Consider the following 19148-nt stretch of genomic DNA (forward strand, 5'->3'; position numbering starts at 1 on the left):
CATCCAAACAGTCCTTCTCATTCAGAGCAGTGCATGTGTGTGATCTCTGAACTGTTCACCCTGTGTGTGTGTGTGTGTGTGTGTGTTATCTTCTGCTGTGGTTGAGGGGTATGCACAAATGATTCTCTCATTGCCTAAATGAAATGATAACACCCTTGGAGAACTCAGCCACTGTGAACAGCTGCTTTAATCTGCTGTGTATGCAAGTGCCCGTGTTGCCACTGGTAGGAGCTGTGGAGTGAAAACAGCACGGCGATTGCAACATCTGAATGAGGACTGTAAAGTGAATTCACTTGATTTAAGATGCGTGTCTGCAAAGTTTCCATTTGTGAGCAGATGGGGCCCGTCAGTGGCTCTGTTACCTCAAATAACACTAACATAAGGATTTAGAGTTGCTTTAGTCCGAAGGACAACTGTGTTCTTGCAATGTGGCCACAGATGCATGCAAAGGTTTAAATGTGCTATTTAATCCAAGCCGGTGAGCGCATTGTGCATCTCCGGGACTCCAATGGGTTAATCTCAAAAACTATGCGAGGCGATCCCTGCGTCTTTAAAGTTTATGGAGCAACAGAGGGATTGCAGCTATAATGCTATTGGGGCGGCAGATCAGTTACTTCTGACGCTCCAAAGCCTCGGGGAGTTGGCTCAAGATTGCCAGTCTTTGATAAGGTCCTCACACTGGAGCTGCAACTTCGTGATCTGGGGAGAAGATCTGCAAAAAAAAAAAAAAACGTAGTGGCGGAGGGGAGAAAAAAAAAAAAAAGAACGTGCATGTGAGAAAATAAATCGAGCAACCTTTACAAACACGTTTCATCTCGCGTGTCTGCGGCATATGTGGGAATCTCTGTCGCTTTTTGCCCCCCCCCTTCTTATTCTTCTTTTTTTTTTTTTTTTTTTCGGGAGGATTTGTTTTTTATGCAGCTGCCGGGACCCGGCTGTCGGTTCCTGACTTTGAAGTGCGCGGCTCGAGCCTCTCGGTTCAGTTGGTGTTGGAGTCGCCTACAGGAGAGGAGAGACCCGCCGAGCGGCATGGCAGCCTGAAACCAGAGGGAGGAGAAAAAGAGGAGGGAGGGGAAGAAAAAAAAAAGAAAAAGACCGATTTTTCCTCTCTCGAATGCATTTTTCTCTCCGTAAACCGACTCAAACCTGAACGGACTGTATGTTGGACGCGCCGTGGAGACGAGCCTTGTGGATTATACGCGCTTTTTCTTTTTTTCTTTTTTTGGTGGATAAAAAAAACAAAACAAACCCGGAGTTTTTAATTTTGAGGGAGAGAACTCGTGGATCGATGGTAAGTTTTTTTTAGTGTTGTGCCTCCTCAAACTGGCCCCCATTGGAGTTCTCTTTGATGTGCTGTTGACTCGCCTTTGAAGTAATGTGCTGGGGGAAAACCAGTCGCTTTTCTTGCGTTTTTTTTTTTTTTTTAAAGCCGAAAAGCGCCTTTCACTTTATTTTCGACATAATTTTTTTTTCCTTCTTTTCATTTTCTATAAAGTGCTAGTTTCTTTTTGTGGAAGTCCTCCCCCACAACATCTGAGACTTTTGGTTGTACTTGAGCCTGGATGTTTGAACAGAGGTTGTTTGCTCGCCTCTTAATGTGGAAAACTGAAGATAGTGTGGATGTAATTTACTCTACATCTCGATATTTTAAGAACGTATCCTTGGCGATCGGTAGTTTGTTTTTGGTTTTTTTTAAACGCGTGTTTAGCACTCTGATACAAAGTGACATCTGCAAGGTGTTACTGATTCATTGTAACGTTGATGCTTTGGGGCGCAGATAACTGAAGTGCTTACAGTGAAACGACAGGCTGTTAGAAACATTTCGAGCAGACTGGAGATCCAGGAGTAGCACACCAAACAGCAGCAGCAGCATGCGGGCACTTCACTCCAATAACTATTTTGGTCACGTTTTCCATCTCTTGGAGTTTGTCCCACATCAGTGTCCTACAGGTATTCCAAGCGGAGGCTCAATTTTAGCCTGATTTGGTCGCCTGCGATGAGATGTGTAGACACGACTGGCCAGGAATAGGGAAAAAGTATCCGGGGTGGTAGAAAGACATGTGCTTGGACACAGTCGGGGCTCTCTCTGCCCCTGAAATCAGTGATGGATCCGGAAGCGTTCCGGCGTGTCCGTGCGTAATGTTCTTGCGTCTTTGATAAGAAAATGACTAATGGAGGGTGTTTAGTTCTCATCCCCGCTTGACTTTGGGTGTGATTAGTACTTTTGGAGTCCTGATCGTAAGAGACGACGGTGTCGATTCAGGTGAGGCATCAGTGGATTATTAGGTCGATTTTTTTGTGAATTTGCGCCCTGGAATATCTGTTTATGTAATGCAGCGGCAACGTTTTCTCTAGTTTTTTCTTCCTACGAACTAATCTTGTCTGTTTCTGTAAAAGTCAGAGAGGTCTGAAAAGACTCTTGCTGCGCCTCTGCCCCTTTGAAGTTGGGGCGGATCTGGTTTTGATTAGATCAATACTTTGTGTTTCAGAGAGAAGACGGGCAGCGAGAGAGAAGCTCCCCCGCTGACATAAGAGAGTGAGGAGATTACAGTCGAAGCTCAGAGGAGGCGAAACAACACACGGGCTCTCCTGCTGCCTTCAGAGCCATGAGCCGGGTGCTTATGGACCATATCGCCAGCAGTTTCCGCGAAGATGCTCCTCGACCCCCGGTGCCTGGGGAGGAGGGCGAGGCGCCCTGCTACCCCGGCAAACTCGCAATGATGAAGCCCCTGGAGCCCCTCAAATCTGTCCTGCTCGGCTCCCCGGGCTCATCGGCCAGGAGGAATGAGGATGGTCTGGGGGAGCCAGAGGGGAGTGCATCCCCGGACTCCCCACTGTCCCGGTGGACCAAGTCTTTACACTCTCTCCTCGGGGACCAGGACGGTGCTCTTCTTTTTAGGACATTCCTGGAGCGAGAGAAATGTGTCGATGCTTTAGACTTTTGGTTCGCCTGCAACGGCTTCAGACAAATGGACCTCAAGGATACCAAAACGCAGAGAGTTGCCAAAGCAATCTACAAACGCTACATCGAAAACAACAGCATCGTCGCCAAACAGTTGAAGCCCGCCACTAAGACGTTCATTCGGGATAATATCAAGAGGCAGCACATAGACTCTGCCATGTTCGACCAGGCGCAGACTGAGATCCAAACCAACATGGAGGAGAGTGCGTACCAGATGTTTCTGACCTCCGACATTTACCTCGAGTACGTGAGGACCGGGGGAGAAAACCCGAGTCACGTCAACTCGAACGGACTGGCCGACTTGCAAGTTGTTTGTGGATACCTGCCCACACTTAACGAAGAGGAGGAATGGAGTTGTGATTTCAAAGCCAAAGCACTGGTTGGACTGTCGGCCAAGGCACAGAGGGCCCCGGTGTCCTTGAGGGCGGTGGAGGTGATGGAGAGGGGATACAGGTATGTTTGTGACGCCTTTTTTTTTTTTTTTTTTAACTCTTACTGCTCTGATGTAAAAGAAACACTGATTCTTGCCTTTGTCTACTCCTCTAAAGGTATCTGTTATCCTTCATCTCATGCGCAAAAACTGCAACACATGTTTTTCTCACCGCCTATCCAGAGTTTGCCGAAAACTCTCAGTGCCTCTCTCTCTCTGGCTCCTCTCTTCTCTCTCACTGTCTCCAGCAGCAGCCCTCTGCTGGCGCTCGCCTGGATTTCCGGAGCTTTGAAATAGTTCCGCAGAATGAGGGATCGTCTTCCACAGGAAAAGTTCACAGAGCACGGCTGGCTTTGGCCCCAGCCAGCAAATAATAGATGATGACATTGCTATGCTATGCCTCCTCCTGTACCGCACTGTCCTCAAGCATTCAGCAGTGATATAAATCTTCAGTAAATCTATTGATGGCACTTTGAAGTACATGTTTTGTAGTGGGTCTCTTTGGTGTCTCATTATGGCCTTTTTTTCTTTCTAATTTTAAAGGAGTGCAGTTCAAGTTTAGCATAAAGCCATTATTTAAACAAATGCCATTAATTCTAAAGTGTATAATCCTGCAAAGTATTGGTGCATGGAATGAGAAAAAAACAAAAAACCCACTTGTTTTAGTTAGGCTGTCAACTGTGGAATATCATCTGACAGTCCTGTTGCAAACTTACACCAACAGGCTGAGCAAACTGACAGCTCCTCGCTCTGGACAAGAGAGATTGACAGCTTGTGTGTGTTGGCAGGAACAGTGGGAGTTTTCTTTTTATGTGATACTTCTTGGCCAAACTGGTAGACGAGCCCCTCTTTTCACGTGGACCCCCAGTTCCTTTCCTCTCCCTCCTCCCATTGTCACCCCACAGATTCAAAACATGTGGAAACCATTTCTTCCCTTTTCTCTCTTTTCCTCTTCTCGTCTGACTCGGGTTCTCTTTTAAAAAGAAGAAAACAGATCCTGAATGACAGCAGCTACAGTACAGATTCAATGCCCCACATACCCCCCACCTCCACCCGAACCCTCTCATTCTCTTCTTCCCTCTTTTCTTGTTTGCGTCAATTCTCCTCTGATTCCTGCGCTGCTTTCCCCTCCCTTCTCCACTTTTATCTTTCTTCCTTTTGAAAACTCAGGGATGGGTACTACGAGGCATGCTTTTGGAGCGAAAGTGAGGGGAAAGAGAGCGGAAAGGAAGGACAGAGGCAGAGAGGAGGGTGGCGAGAAGGGGATGGGGGGGGGGGTGCAACTCATGAAAGAAAGGGAGGGAGGAGAAAGGATAAATGAGGGGGTGAAAGAGAGGCAGGGAGGCAAGAATGCAAGGCCAGCTGTGTTAAATACCTGACTCTTTGCAAGCCCCTATGAAGGTCAGCCTGGAGCTGGGGCCTACAGCTTTAGTCATGCTGGGTCTCTCCCTCCTTGTGAAGACCCCCTTTTCTCCTCTTTTCCCCTTTCTTCCCTTCTCTGACACATTCTCATGCTTCCGCTTCATACTATTTTTTTTTCTTTGTCATTTTGTCGCCCCTCCTTTTCTCCCTCTCCTGTACCATGACAAGAATGCATACACAGCAGGAGATTTGAGGAAAGAGTGAGCATCCATGAGAGAGGAGGAAAGAGAAATTGTGGGCTATTCAAGAAGGTGAGAGGAGAAAGGGCAGTTTTCCCCAGAGCAAATGAAAGTTGCCAGGCCCCAGATGGGCCTTTCACCTTCATTCATTCATTCATTCATCACAGCAGTACAAATTTGTACTCGCACATGTACGCTCACTCAGTTAATGGCTGGAGATGCGGCCTGTTTGTGTCTCTCAGGATTCCGCTCAACTCGCTTCTCAGGCTGTAGAAATAAGTTGTCAAAACACCTGTCGGACACTCCCTTAGAGCTGTGCTAATATTCATTTGATCTCTGTTGTTCTAACCTCCCCAGATCATACAAGAGGGCAGAGTCACTCAACCCCTGCCATGTGGGATCTTCTGCCCCCGTCAGCAGCACCAATGACAGCGAGGTCTCCAGTGACGCCTTGACTGACGATGCCATGTCTGTGACCGACAGCAGTGTGTAAGTGAATAATATCCAAATGTATGTGTGTATGTGAGGATGCAAACTTGCGAGGGTAGACTTGAGTTGCTGTTGCGACCCAAAAGAGATCAGTTGACATCTCCTTCATAGTAGTTATTGAGGACTCGGGCCACACTCGAAAAGAGGTTTGATATGTAAATATTGATGGATTGTGGCTTCTTCAACTCGCTGTGATCGACTGGATCAATCAAAATGTGGAGTGGGTCAGTGGATAATGGATAAGGAAAATGACTAACCCTTGAAATGAGTAAAGTTGTGACGTGTTTCTCTCCCTGCATGACGAAATGATCAGTTTTCTTAAATTTCTTGACTGGTCCTGTATGCAGCCAACGACGGCAGTTAACATGCTTTTGTCATGATCCACATGTGTTCCGTGCTTATGTGTACGTGCTCCGAGCCTCGTTGTTCTAAAGGATTACTCGGCATAATCACGTGTCTCTCAAGTGACAAGGTACCATGAAGTCATTGCGTGGTGCAGAGATCAAGGCCACGGGAGCGCTCGGGTCAGCTGGTTTTGGACAGAAAGCAGAAAAAAAAAAAGAAAAAAGTTTTTCATCTTGTTTGGGAGGCGCCACAGCCCCCATGGATGATGTCAGTGAAACGGCGAGGTTAACTGTAGCTTATACTTAAAGACTGACACACTGACGTTCAGAGCAAGCAGTGGGTAGGGCGGCACATAAATACGGCATCTATAAAGCCGTTTTTACAATAGGGAGTCCTCTGCTCTGGCATATCTCGAGACAGCCTGGCTTCAAAGAGACCGAGGCTTATACAGTCCAATTCTGCTGTACTTTGCCCCATGTAGTGACAAAGCCCGGGCCACAGGGACACAACCTCCCCACCTCATTTCCAGCCCGCTATGGCCTTGATCACAATATCTGCCTCTCTTTAGGTCAGTTAAAAAGACCCATAAACATTTGAATGTAATTTACAGATAAAGGGGCGGGGGGGGTGAGAAAAGGAAAAAAGCAACGGGGGAGGAGGCAGTTGGGTGGGAAGAGAAAGAGAGTGGTGGAGGGGGGATTTTTGCTTATATCTTATTTATGGATTTGCTTGGACGCTGGGGAATGCAGCTGCGCAGACTTCAAACATTACCTTATCTTACAAACCAGCCTTTTGATGTGCGGAGATCAGAGGCTGGCTGCGGCAGCGCTTGCCAAATGAAGATTGGGAGGGGAGGGAGGGGGGGGAAGGGGGGGTTGCTTATGCGCATGACTGTGGTATTTCAAAGCAAAAGTGGAAAAGTGCTCCTCAGTTAGGCTAGGTCACCAGGAAACTGCTGTTTAGCATGGAAGGAAAGACACTGTTTTACACTGTCAAGTGCTGCAGTTTGAAGATTGAGCTTTGTTGTTTGATTTCATTTTTCAGCCAGTCAGCCGTTCAGCCCCTCGCATAGATTTAACCAGGTTAGCAGTACCCTTGGGTCCTGTCCTGCAGTAACTCTTTGAAAAAGTATAATGAGAAGCTAATGCTAACAGAGTCCTCAGCTTATGGTAAAAGTCAGTAGGGGAATGCAAATGCTGATACTACTTCTGGGCAGTACAGCAGATTTCTTTGAGTGTGTCTAAAAGGAAATGGACAGCAGGGGCACCCAGTGTTTGCGCCGGAGCCAGAGCTGCAAATGAACGTTCATTTCTAGGGCAAATAAAGCCTCTCACCATTTCACTCACAACCGTGTAACCCAATATGCTCCGACACACATACAGTACCAGAAACGCTGGCATGATGCACCTCTTTTTTTTTTTTTTTTTTGTTCTCAGACTAAGCCGAAGAGATGAAAAGCAAAATGGATTGCAGGATTAATAAATTAAATTTATTCTTGCCTGAGCCACGTTTGATCTATCCAGTTGGCTAACAAGCTTCTTCCTGAATGGCTGTTTGGTCCTTAATGATGGATCTGATTGGGTAATTGACCTTTGAACTGTCTGTGCAACCCCCAGAGATGGCATCCCTCCATACAAACTGGGCTCCAAGAAGCAGCTACACAGAGAGATGCAACGTAACATGAGGTTGAACAGCCAAGTCTCGCTGCCTGCGTTCTCTGTAAGTACACACACACACACACACACACACACACACACACACACACACACACACACACACACACATTACCACACAAGACACATGCTCAGAAGTCTTTCTGAGCCTGGGTCCCACAGTGTAATTTCCATACCACCCTCTGTTCCGGGTCTCTTGGTTCTATGAATAGTTACTGCGCAAACTGTATTTGGCATTCTCAATTCAACAACACCAGCAAAGATGTGAGAGGAACGTCAAAGAGCCAGCTTCACACAAACACAAACACACACACACACACACACACACACACACACACACACACACACACACACACACACGCAGACATACAAACACTAGCCCCCTCCCTGTACCTTTTGGTGTCACCTACACCCCCATTAGGGTTCCTTGAAGTCTGCGGGAGACGGGGAGGTCTCTAAGCTGTTTATCGCCACAGCGCTCGGAACACACCGGGGCTTTTTCTTCCCTGCCGATGCTGTAAATATGGAGAATAGGGAGAGATGAGGAAGATCTCTGCCGCGTTATCCCGAGGGCTCTGAAATCAGCCTGGTTCCTCAACAAAAACACAAAGATACTCAGACACATTCACACGCACATGCACGCACACACAGCGCTTTGATCCACGGATGAATGGAGCAAACACACGGAGAAGTGACAACTTCCAACAGAGCTGGCCCCCTTTTTTTTCCTCCACATCTCAACCCCCACACACACACACACACACACACACACACACACACACACACACACACACACACACACACACACACACACACACACACTAAGCCAGCCCCCTCCCCTAAAAGTGAAGGATCTGAGGGAAGAGTTTGAGCGTGTCATGTGAGCTCTCAGCAGGTCAGAGGGGAGTTGGTAGCTTAAGGCTCAAGAGAAGCTAACTTCAGGTTAACAGGAGCAGGGAAATAAGTCAGAAAGGGGACGGCAGGAAGAAGTAGTGACAACAGAGTCTGCTAAAATAAACTTGACGTGACCCTCAAGTTTGTCAGGGTTTTTTTTTTTGGTTTTTTTGTCTTCTCAAGATTATGCAGAAGCCATTACTTGCATTAGGAAAAGAACGGCAGATTGGATCTTGCCACTCCTCTCTCGGTATCTGCCTTTTGCTTTATTCTTGCTTTTATTCTTGTTTTTGTTTCCTGTCTGATTTTTGGCGATGGCTGCCATTCCCATGGTGCACCAGCCCCAGGCACCATCAGACAGCCCCTCTTTTTCTCACTTTTTTCTCCCCTTTATCCCCACTACAAAGGGATATGAGAAATGAAAAAAGAAAGAAAAAAAAAAATCAAGAAAGCCCCAGTGCAAAAATGCAAATAATTTAAGATGTGTGTGTGTGTGCAGTGCACACCCACACTTTCATACTGTCACTATACAATACCTTAAAGGTGCCCAGTGTGTGACAAGGAAAGGAGGGGTGTATAAATTACCTCAACCTTTCTGATCTCAGATGCCTTCTTTTTTTTTTTTTTTTTGGCACCTTTATCTTTTTCTTTCAGTCCTTCCTTCTCTTCATTTTCTCCCGTGAGCACACATCTCTGCATCTCAACTTCTCCCATTTTTTTTTTTTTTATCACTCATCCTTCCTCCCTGGAGTTCTCTTCCACCCCCTGTTGATGTGTGGCTTTTATTCCTAGATGTAAAGCCACTGCTTCCCATCAATCTATCCCTCCATCCCTCCCTCCACCACTCCATTCTCCCCCCACTGAGTGTTTGATATTTGACGAGGAAGCCTTTGAAGTGAGCTGACTTTAAAGAGGCCTGCTGATGGTGACAGTGGGAACCAGCCGAGGCCTAGCCCAGCATGACTATACACCAGTCCTGCCACCTCTTTAAAACATCCCTGCCGCCCTAGGTGCCAGGAGAGTGTCCTAATCAGTGCTGCCAATGGTGGAAAACCGTGTAAACGTAGGCTGATGGAGGTGTGAGGGGGTGCTGATCTGTAAAATAGTTGGAAAGCACACAGGCTTGGTTGTAGTAGTGACAAAAACCTCTAATGTCTGACCTTTCCCCAAAGCGCACTCGTCCGCCTCCTAAAGAGATGATCCCAATGGAGCCGGCACAGTTTGCAGCACAGCTTATTTCCCGGCTGGAGAGCCTGAAGAGGGACCAGGACACCATCAGTTCACTGGAGGAGAGGCTGCAGCAAATCCAGGAGGTTTGTTGATTTTTTTCATTTTTATTTTCTTCTTCAAAGTGCATTGTAAGTTGGTGGTTGTCTTGGTTCATGTCCTATCTTTCAGTGACTTCAGTGTCTAAAGTTCAAGATGTAAATAAAATAGTCCTGAGTGGGATAAAGGAGTACAGATATTGGATGGCTGAGTTTAACTGTGTTAAAGCTTATTGATTGTAATACAGTTTGGGATGGTTTGGTTTGCAAGATCCTCATTTGATGGATCCTTTGCTGCTCAGAAAAATAAGACATTTCTCAATTGCGTTCGAAGGAGCTTTGGGACTGAAATGGGACTTGTGTAACTGCAGCCCCCTGAAATTGACTCATCAGTTAACTGTTGTTATGCATCCCTTGTTTTTCTCAGGAGGAGGAAAGAGATGACACCGAAATCATGGGAAGTGCTTCGCAGCTTTCACCGCACCCCTTGACTCTCCTCTCTGGCTCCTCTGACGAGGACCCCCAGGCCATCCTGGATGAACACCTTTCCCGGGTTCTCAAGACTCCCGGCTGTCAGTCCCCTGCTGTGATCCGGCATTCCCCTCGCTCCAGCTCCCCGGAACATCGGCCCTACACGAACGCAAGCTTCGGAATCAAGGCTCTGTTGAGGACCGGACCCCCCACCACCTCCGTGTCTAATTCTGACCAGGCGGCATTCACTCTGGCCCTGGGCCCCAACAGGACCCTCATGAGCAGGCAGAGCACAAAACACATACACCACCACTATATCCACCACCATGCCAGTCCCAAATCGAAGGAGCAGATTGAAAGGGAGGCGGCCCTCCGGGTGCACGGCGTGTGCTCCACCAGCAGTGGCGAATGTCCGCCCTGCCAGCCTTACCAGCGCAGCCGCAGCCTGGGCAGAGAGATGTGTGGGGCCATCTCCACAGACAGCAGCATGGGGTCAGTCTCTGACACCGGTCAAAACTAAACTCTTTATCGCCCTGTTTGTCTTGATAGTTTAAAAAAACGATCTTTTTGTTTCTTTCTTCTCGTCACAGACGTTCCAACTCATTATCGAGGCGCGTATGTCGCTCAGGAGCGGAAGATGGGGTCTCAGATAAATGCAGTGAGGACTGCGGACCCTTCCAGCTGCCCAGCGACACCACAGATCCCACCCAGAATGTGCTGCAGTGGATCCTGGAGAGCAAACGACAGGGCAGGCACAAGTCTCACAGGTCAGCAGGCACGACTACCTGAAGCCGTCTGGTGTTTAAGGAGTTTGAAGACATAATTTAGTCAAAATTCTATTTATTTATTTGCGATTTAAAAAAAATTAATGAATAAATTGTTGTCTCCAGTACCCAGACCCAGAAAAAGTCTTTTGGAGGCACCTCGACACAGACGCACACATGGGGTGGTGGCGGAAGCTGTGGGCATCTACGGAGTCACCAGCCAGCTCAGCCGTTTATCCAAGACCCTGCGATGCCTCCCCTGCCCCCTCCCAACACTTTGGCCCAGCTGGAGGAGGCCTGCCGCAGACTTGAGGAGGTTTCCACCAAGACCATCAAACAAAGGTAAACATTGAGTTTGATATGAACTGTCGCCATTCCCATTCTCATGTTTGATCAAAGAAATACAAGTGTATAATAGTAATTATGTGAATCCTCTCTTATTCACAGGCATTCATTGAACAGCCTCCAGCGAGAGAAGACCCAGCTCGTGCCTGTCCAGGGTGAGGGGTCCGTCCCTCTTTCTCTTGTCACTCCCAGTCCTGCTGGCCTCCTCACCACCAGCCCCGGCCTCCAATCAGAAGAGTACGATGCCTCTAGCGTCCCGCCCTCCCTCTCCTCTCCTCTCTGCTCCTCTTCCTCCTCCTCCTGTCAGCTATAGCCTCCAACTTCCAGTGTACTTCGACCCTTTTTAACTCTTCCTACCTGTCGCCTGCACATGCATAGACATAGACAAGAGCAGCTGTGTGAAAAGGCTACACATCAAATGTATGCTGCACCCACACATAAACTCACTGGAAAGAGAAGGTGGCCCCCTTTTTTCTTTTTTTTTTTTTGCAAGGCTTATTTTGAGCTCCTTGCGCACACAGGCCTGGCACTGCCTTTGTGTTTGCATGAATCGTGTGTGTGTGTGTGTGTTGGGAGTGTGTAGTCACCGCACCACCTGACTGAGACATCCCTTTCATATATATGTATCATTTTTATTGGCTGTCCTTCAGTGAGCTGGCAGTCGGCTGGGGCGAGGAGAGCTTAGCAAAGAGAGAGCTCCTCTGAAGTGGGCCTACAAAGCCTTGGACATAGCTGAAGGGGAATTGATAACACCGCGGCCCTTCTCCATGCACACATAAGCACACATTTACTGATGGTGCTGGGTCGCTCACAGGGTGCTGCTACTGTATTTCTAGTATAGTTACTGTACTCAAACCAGTTGTTTAGCAGTTAGCATCCTTGTAGAAGCCTTGGCCTGGTATCTTTCCTTTCTGTTGTTGAGCCTTGCAAGAATGTCCACTTCCCTTTCTCACACGGCGTCTCTCCGTCTGTGTCTCCGCAGGTCTAAGAAAGTTTTAACAAGTCATGCCGTGTGCAGTGGGGAGACTGTGGTGACTTACTTCTTCTGTGGTGAGGAGATTCCCTACCGGAGGATGATGAAGAGTCACAGTCTCACCTTGGGCCACTTTAAGGAGCAACTCCGCAAGAAAGGCAACTACAGGTGTGTGGCACAATGAAAGGTTTACAGATTTTAACCACACATGTGTACATTTACTGTCAAGGATGGATTTGTGGACAGTTATCGCATCTTTCACTATAGATAGATCAACGAGACCTAATCTGATGTTCATACATTAATACAATCCTGTTTCTGACACTTCGTCACCAGCCGCAGTATTGCTATGTGATATGGTAATGAGGAAGACGGGTGCAAGTCAGATCAAAGGATGAAGAGTGTTTGAGTGAAGGAAACAAACAAGCGTTTGATAAACTGGCCCTGTGAGGAAAAGAAAAAAAGTAGAAAACTAGAATGCTAAAGGCTTTATGTTTTAAATGTGTTCAGTAACTGTGACCATACAGACCAGAATTATTGTGTGTGTTCATGTGGAGCATGTTATGTGTGTGTGAGCGTGTGTGTGTGTTTTCAGGGTGCACTGAAAAGGAAAGGACAAGAGGGAGGGTGGGTGGTGGGAGAGTTTGAACTGCAGCGATTTGGGTCCCATCTGGTATTGATTTCCATGCTAAGGCACACTTAATACACATGGCTTTGAAGCCCCAGCCCCTTTCATTTCAACCAACAAAGACTCACACAAATGGCCAGCGTGCAAATTCTTCACTGATGCTATCAGGGCCTCTTTTTCTTTTCTTTTTTTTCTTTTTTTCTTCCTCTACTCCTCTGCTGCGCGTGTGCGCATGCGCGCGCACGTACATGTAAGGCTGCACACACGAATGCGCACAATGTTTACACATGTTGTAATCATTTTATGGATTTTTATGAAAGGCAGATTGTTAAATGCCAGATCCGCACGTTGCCCTGCTACAGGCCCCGCACTGAGGCTGCGTGCTCCGATGTGTGTTTGCGGAGCGAAATTTTTTTTTTTCTTTGATTGCTTCTTTCCAGTGAGCATTAAAGGAAAAGATCAGACATTTCTTGTTTGGCCTGCCACGGTCTCCAGGATAAGCACAACTTTGAGTCTTGTGTTAATAACTACAGGTAAACAGAGGGGGGGGGGGGCAGAAGAGCTTAGAGAAACTTCTCTCTGTCCAGATGTGAACTCAAAAATAAAAATCTGCCTCGGTTTCTTCACATCTGTCCATTTACGTCCTTATCACCCTCTTCCCCACGTTCTTCTCCTCCTCCTCCTCCTCCTCCTCCTCCTCTCTGGCTCGTCGTCCCAGTTCCTGTGTCATACCATCCACATTTTTTGGAGAGAGCGAGTTGAACGGTGCTTTAATAGCAGCCAGAGAATGTGTGGAGTTGGGTCATTTCAACATGGCAGCGGTTCAACAAAGAACAGTACTGCTCGGCCCTGCCAGACGATATTGGTGCCAGATGTCAGTGCAAATGGAGAGAGAGAGAGAGGGAGAAGGGGAGAAAGGGTGGAGTGGGGGGGATTTAGCCACATAAAACATGTTCCAGTGGAAATTCAGGCTCTGTCTGTCTGTCTCTCTCTTGGCAAAAAAAAGTTCATGGCTCTTTGAAGATTTTTTTTTTTTTTTTAAAGTGTAGGAAAGCTTGACTTTTTCTTTTTTCTTTCCTCTTCAGATTGAAAATTGGGAAACCGTCATCAGGCATGTCTTGTGCTCTTTCATTTTGTCTTATTTACTCGCGTTATTTTCCTCACAGAGGCGGCCTCCCGTTTTCCTCTTTAGTTGAAGTCTTCCTGCGTTTTAAATGTTGCTGCTTTTTTTTTTTTTTTATTAGTGACCACCCTCACTTGGGATGTTTTTAAAGCCTGTAGCTCTTATTTTATAAGCGCTACATGTTGTCAGACGCTCGTCTTACAAGAAAATAAAAAAGGAAAAAAAAAAAAGGCGCACAAACATACCTACGTTCCAGTCACCCCACACACCGAGCAAATCCTGGCATTTTTTTTTCCATTACATAGTTAATGAGTGGATTGTGAGACCCTGCTAACCAGCCCACCCCTGCTGGTTTCCCTTCCTCTAAAATGAGGATGGTGGTGGTGAGGAGGAGGAGGAGGAGGGGGTTGCATCATTATGGCTGGGTGAAGTCATGGCTGATGAGAAGCCCCTCCTTACATTTTTCTTTTCTTCTTCAAAACACACACCAGGAGAAAAAGTTGTCCATCAGCTGCCCGTCCTATAGCTCCCAGCAAGAGCTCACGCTATCGACGGGGGCAAGGAAGGACACGGTGTACGGCTCACTCCTTCTCCTCCTCCTTCCTTTCTTCTTTTCTTTGTCCCTGTAATAATGAAGCCAGGATGAAGAGTGAGTGAAAGAAAGCCTGGGCATGTGTGTCTTCCAGTGTGTGTGTGTGTGGAGGAGTCGGGGGGGGGGGGGGGGGTAAATGACACAGGCAGACTCGCAGGCACCCGAAATGTTAGCCTTTGTCAAAGGAGCCCTTCATTTGCACACGGGCCTAATTGGCCCCTGTTAGCCAGGGCACAACTCACAACAACACAACAGGGAAAAAGGAAAGGGAGACGTCAAAGCGGGAACAAGTGGAGGTGGAAGGGGTTTTAAGAGCAGCAGGTTCCACCTCACCTCAGGCTGGAGGCTCAGCGGGGCGAGCCGTTCGAGCACAGAGCGGCTGGTTGTGGATAGGAGGAGTGAGCGTCTTTATCGTCTTTCTGTGTCCCACGGTTAACAAATGGTCGTCTCTCTGCTGCAGGTACTACTTCAAGAAGGCCAGTGACGAGTTTGAGTGCGGCGCGGTGTTCGAGGAGGTGTCGGACGACGGCTCCTTACTTCCCACCTACGAGGGCAAGATCCTGGGCAAGGTGGAGAGAATGGAGTGAGTCGGCGTCGCAGATCATCCTCCCCCGGATGCCTCGCCACTTCTGCGGATGTCTTTCCTGCGATCATGCTGGTTTTGTTGAAGACGCACCGAGGGACTGGATTAAAAGACTGAGAGGAAATGGAAAGCAGGTCGCGATATCGATATTACTGGACTATTAAGTGAAGAAGTTTTGGACTGTGTTGCTGGACTGAAACATTTCCAGAAGAGGAATCTCTTGAGACTCTTGGTGAAAGACCACTCGTCAGTGAAGCGGGCCAGCGGCTTCAACCTGAGACTTGAGAGCCTGCCTGTGCTGCTAGCACATCAATAATATGTATATGCAGATATACATGTACATTGCATTGTATTGTGATGCCTGTATTGCTGTGTAAAGATTTTTCTTGCTATTTATTGGAAGCATCCCTCTCCCCAAATCTTATAATTCCTCCATGGACAAGCTGCTTGGAGAAACTCCTCCAATGTCCCACCTTGGTGATTTCTCCCTACTGAGTGTCGGTTCTCAAGCGAAGGAACTAGTTTTCATTCCTTTTCAGCCCCTCATGTAGAACTGTAAACTTCAGAAATACCTCTTCAAAAACCTCCGCTCCTACTCCAGGAGATTTAGTGGGGCATCTCTGATCTCTCGGCCGGAGAGCTTACTGCTGAAGCCGTTGAGAATGGCTCTCTATCACTTAAAAGTTTGATAACATATTTACTACTACTGCAGTGCTATTTGTGGATGTGTCCCCATCTGCTCCGAGGAGCCTCTTGGTCTGCTTGGAGGATCGAACGAAAAATGCTATTAATGTTTAATTCCCGACTCTGGGACTCTTGCCCAGCTCGCCTTGATCTGTCACGTCTTAGTGCCTTTTGTTTCCGTGGCGCACGCATCGCACAAATAACCTACATATTTACTAAAGAGGAAACTGCCCTGAACAGGTCCTCGAGTCCCCAAAATGTGTTTACACCAATGTTCATATTTACCAACTAAAAGCTCTATAGTGTGCTCCCCAATGTGTTTACCTGTGGGTGTATATGTATGTGTGTGTGTGTGTGTGTGTGTGTGTGTGTGTGTGTGTGTGTGTGTGTGTGCGCGAGAGAGAGAGAGAGTTGTTTTACTGTGTGTGTATTTGAAGCCTGCACTATGAGCTGCAGATCATGATGATGATGGTGATGACACACTATGTTCATAGTGTTTGAATTGAGTTCAGTAACTGTGCCTACATGGGTTCTAGCCATGTTTTACCCAGTTTTCAGGGTCTTATTAATCCCTTGGTTTTTACAAGGGGCCTTATGTTTAAAAGATATTTTTATGCCTTTTCGTATCTTGTTTCCTCATGTTTATGTTTTATGATATTTTTCATGGCTTCCTCGGCTCCACTTGTAAACTGTAAATTATGCGTTCTATAGAGCTCAGTCGAAAAGATGCCTCGGTACTTTAATTATTGTAATTATGAAGAGATGTAGCCTTTATTAAAATGTTCTATTTTTCAAATTAGCAAAATGCTTCCTATGGTTTTTATGTGTGTCTTGTGATGGGGGGGGGGGGGGGTTCGGTGGATTTTCCATCTCTAATTGGTGCGTGTGTGTGTGTGTGTGTGTGTGAAGAGCTCCAGCAACCCACTTCCTGCTGTGCAGAGTGCAAATCGTTGGATCCAGTGAGGAATTTCTTCCAGATTTGCATCCATTATCAGCTCTTAATGTACTCCCTGTTGGAAATTAAAACATGCAGCATTAATTTGGCCACTAGAGCCTCAGTGTGTTTTGGACTCGGAACGGGAACTAAGTGTGTGTTAATGAGACATTTGGCAAATATATGTCACAAGTACATTTCACAGAGCTATTTACATGGTAAAGTGTTTGGCCTCCTGTGGCATTTTATGAACTGCGCGAGTGTAATGTGGTCTTTAGCTCACACCCAGGAAAGCTAAATAGATAAGTCACAGGGTTGCTCAAAAGAGATCGGCTGTGTGAAAGTAAGTTACTCGTACAGTCTGTAAACGGAACAGTGTGGGAAATGAATGAAAATGAACAGAGTTGGAGACAAATAGACTGCAAAGCCACAGTGATGATTTAGTGTGAATCGAAGATTGACTGTATAGAAGCTGCTATTTGGCCAAAAGTCTCCGGAACCTTCTCTTCAAGGTACTAAAAAGTTTCCTGTATCTTGTGTTGTCCATGTGGCCACCATTGACCCAGTAGCATTATCCAAATCAGGCTACTGATGTAAAATCAACGAATGTAAGTGCACTTCACCTCCAGTCCACACGGAGTGATAGAGAAGCGGCTCAAACTTCTGTTTTTGACCATTCTTTATTGCATCACAAACTGGTGGTTTATAGAAAAAACACTGGAAAGGGCACCAGCTCCTAGGCTGAAAGTGTCCGAAGGGTGAAGGGGGTGGAGGTCCTTTAGCGCCATATGAAACAAATGGCAGCAAACGATAAAAGCAGGAAGTTCCCCAGTGGACATCCTGAAGTTTTTAGGAAGTTTACATTAAAAGATGCAAACAAACCAACACCCTCCGATGTCCTGGCTCCACCTTTGTCCGTCGACCCTGAACTCACTGGTCACTACTAGAAATGTAAATATAGGATTAAGAAATTTCTTAAAAAAAAAAAATAAAATAAAATAAAAACTGGTCCATAATTTTCTCCCTAACAGCAGGGCAGAAGATTCTCAGCCATCCAGGTCACAGTGTGTCTAGTAGCAGAGCAGAGTTCCCTGGACCATTCTGAATTTATTGAAGAAATCTTGCTGAAATCTTGATTTTATAATGACAATTGCTAAAATAAAATTAAAATTACAGCGAAATATGTTCTTTTCTTTTTTTTTTTTTTGAAATCGGTGGAAATTGCAAGTAGAAAAAAAATAAAAACTGACAATAAGACAGCTTTTAAAACCACATTTTACTGAAAGCTAGATTTATTATATACTTGTCTCCTTTTATTGATATTCCCTAACTCATAGTTTAAACAAGGGAGACTGGTATAAATCAGGGGAAATCCATGTATTAGAAAAGATTACTGCAATCGTGCTATTGGTGGTGTGTGAATGTGTTTAAATGGGTGAATGTGACCGCTCAAACTCTTGAAAAATGCTAGATAAGTGAACTCTATTTACCTTTTACCAAATTATAATTCCCATTAAGTTTACAGGGTTAACACTAATGTTAACTTTTAATTCCAGCTAAACGCCATTAAATTGATTCTGCAGAGCTTTGGTAAAACTCGTCCTTTGCATCATGTTAGATAAGACCTCCAGTCGTGTCAGACAGCGCAAAGAAAAGCATCTCTGATCACAGCGTGCACCCCCATAACCTCACATTTAAACAGCTAATGGCTCGCAGCTCCACACACAAGCGCACTGATATCGGTGCACTTTTCCTGCACACCCTGTTCTTCTGTCTGCATCTGTGCTTTGAAGTTTCATTGGTTAAGAGTGTTGCTTATGCCGCCTTTCATATTGAAAGGGCATCATGATATTGTTAAAATACCATTTTCAGCCCTTTCATCAGCAAAGGTCAGTGCATACACTTGAAGGCCATCCTTTGGATTCTTCAGAACTAAGAGGCTCTCGCTGAGCGCCGCTCTACTGTCACAAAACCTTGTGAACCCATCTTTGTATGGCGAGCTATTTTGGATGGGGTCATCTTTTTGAAGAAAGCAGTGGGTTAGGTAAACTCTGGACTGCCATTCATACTTGTGGGGGCTTTATGAAAGTAGCGAGTAGTCAGATTTGGGGACATTTGAGGTTTTGCTGGAGCGTTTCGACCATCAGGTGAATATTTTGTGTGCTGGGAAGTCTTTTGATAGCAGGAAACGCCTTATTTTTTCGACATAGTTGTCCATAATTTGGTGCATTCAGCTTGGGATTGGGATTTCACCGATAAAGATTTGATGGTCAACTGATGTATATAGTTTATTTATAAAACACTTTAAACAAACAGCAGTGACAAAGCGCTTCAGTGTACACACAGTTGCCACAGTTGATTGCTCACCCTGACGTTTGGAGAAAAGGATTTT

General features: G+C 46.3%; 1 protein-coding gene across 1 annotated transcript; it reads left to right on the plus strand.

The window, feature by feature from the left end:
* The first annotated feature begins 1137 nt into the window (after nucleotides 1-1137).
* axin2 (axin 2 (conductin, axil)) lies at nucleotides 1138-16623 on the plus strand. Its single transcript, XM_080488475.1, has 11 exons — nucleotides 1138-1291; nucleotides 2490-3415; nucleotides 5351-5482; nucleotides 7444-7546; nucleotides 9567-9707; nucleotides 10087-10622; nucleotides 10721-10897; nucleotides 11021-11236; nucleotides 11342-11476; nucleotides 12222-12380; nucleotides 15016-16623. The coding sequence occupies exons 2-11, from the start codon at nucleotides 2607-2609 to the stop codon at nucleotides 15140-15142; spliced, it is 2535 nt and encodes an 844-aa protein (XP_080344601.1). The 5' UTR covers nucleotides 1138-1291; nucleotides 2490-2606; the 3' UTR covers nucleotides 15143-16623.
* The last annotated feature ends 2525 nt before the right edge of the window (nucleotides 16624-19148 follow it).

This window comes from Lipophrys pholis (assembly GCF_963383615.2).
Source record: "Lipophrys pholis genome assembly, chromosome: 19".
Taxonomy (NCBI): domain Eukaryota; kingdom Metazoa; phylum Chordata; class Actinopteri; order Blenniiformes; family Blenniidae; genus Lipophrys; species Lipophrys pholis.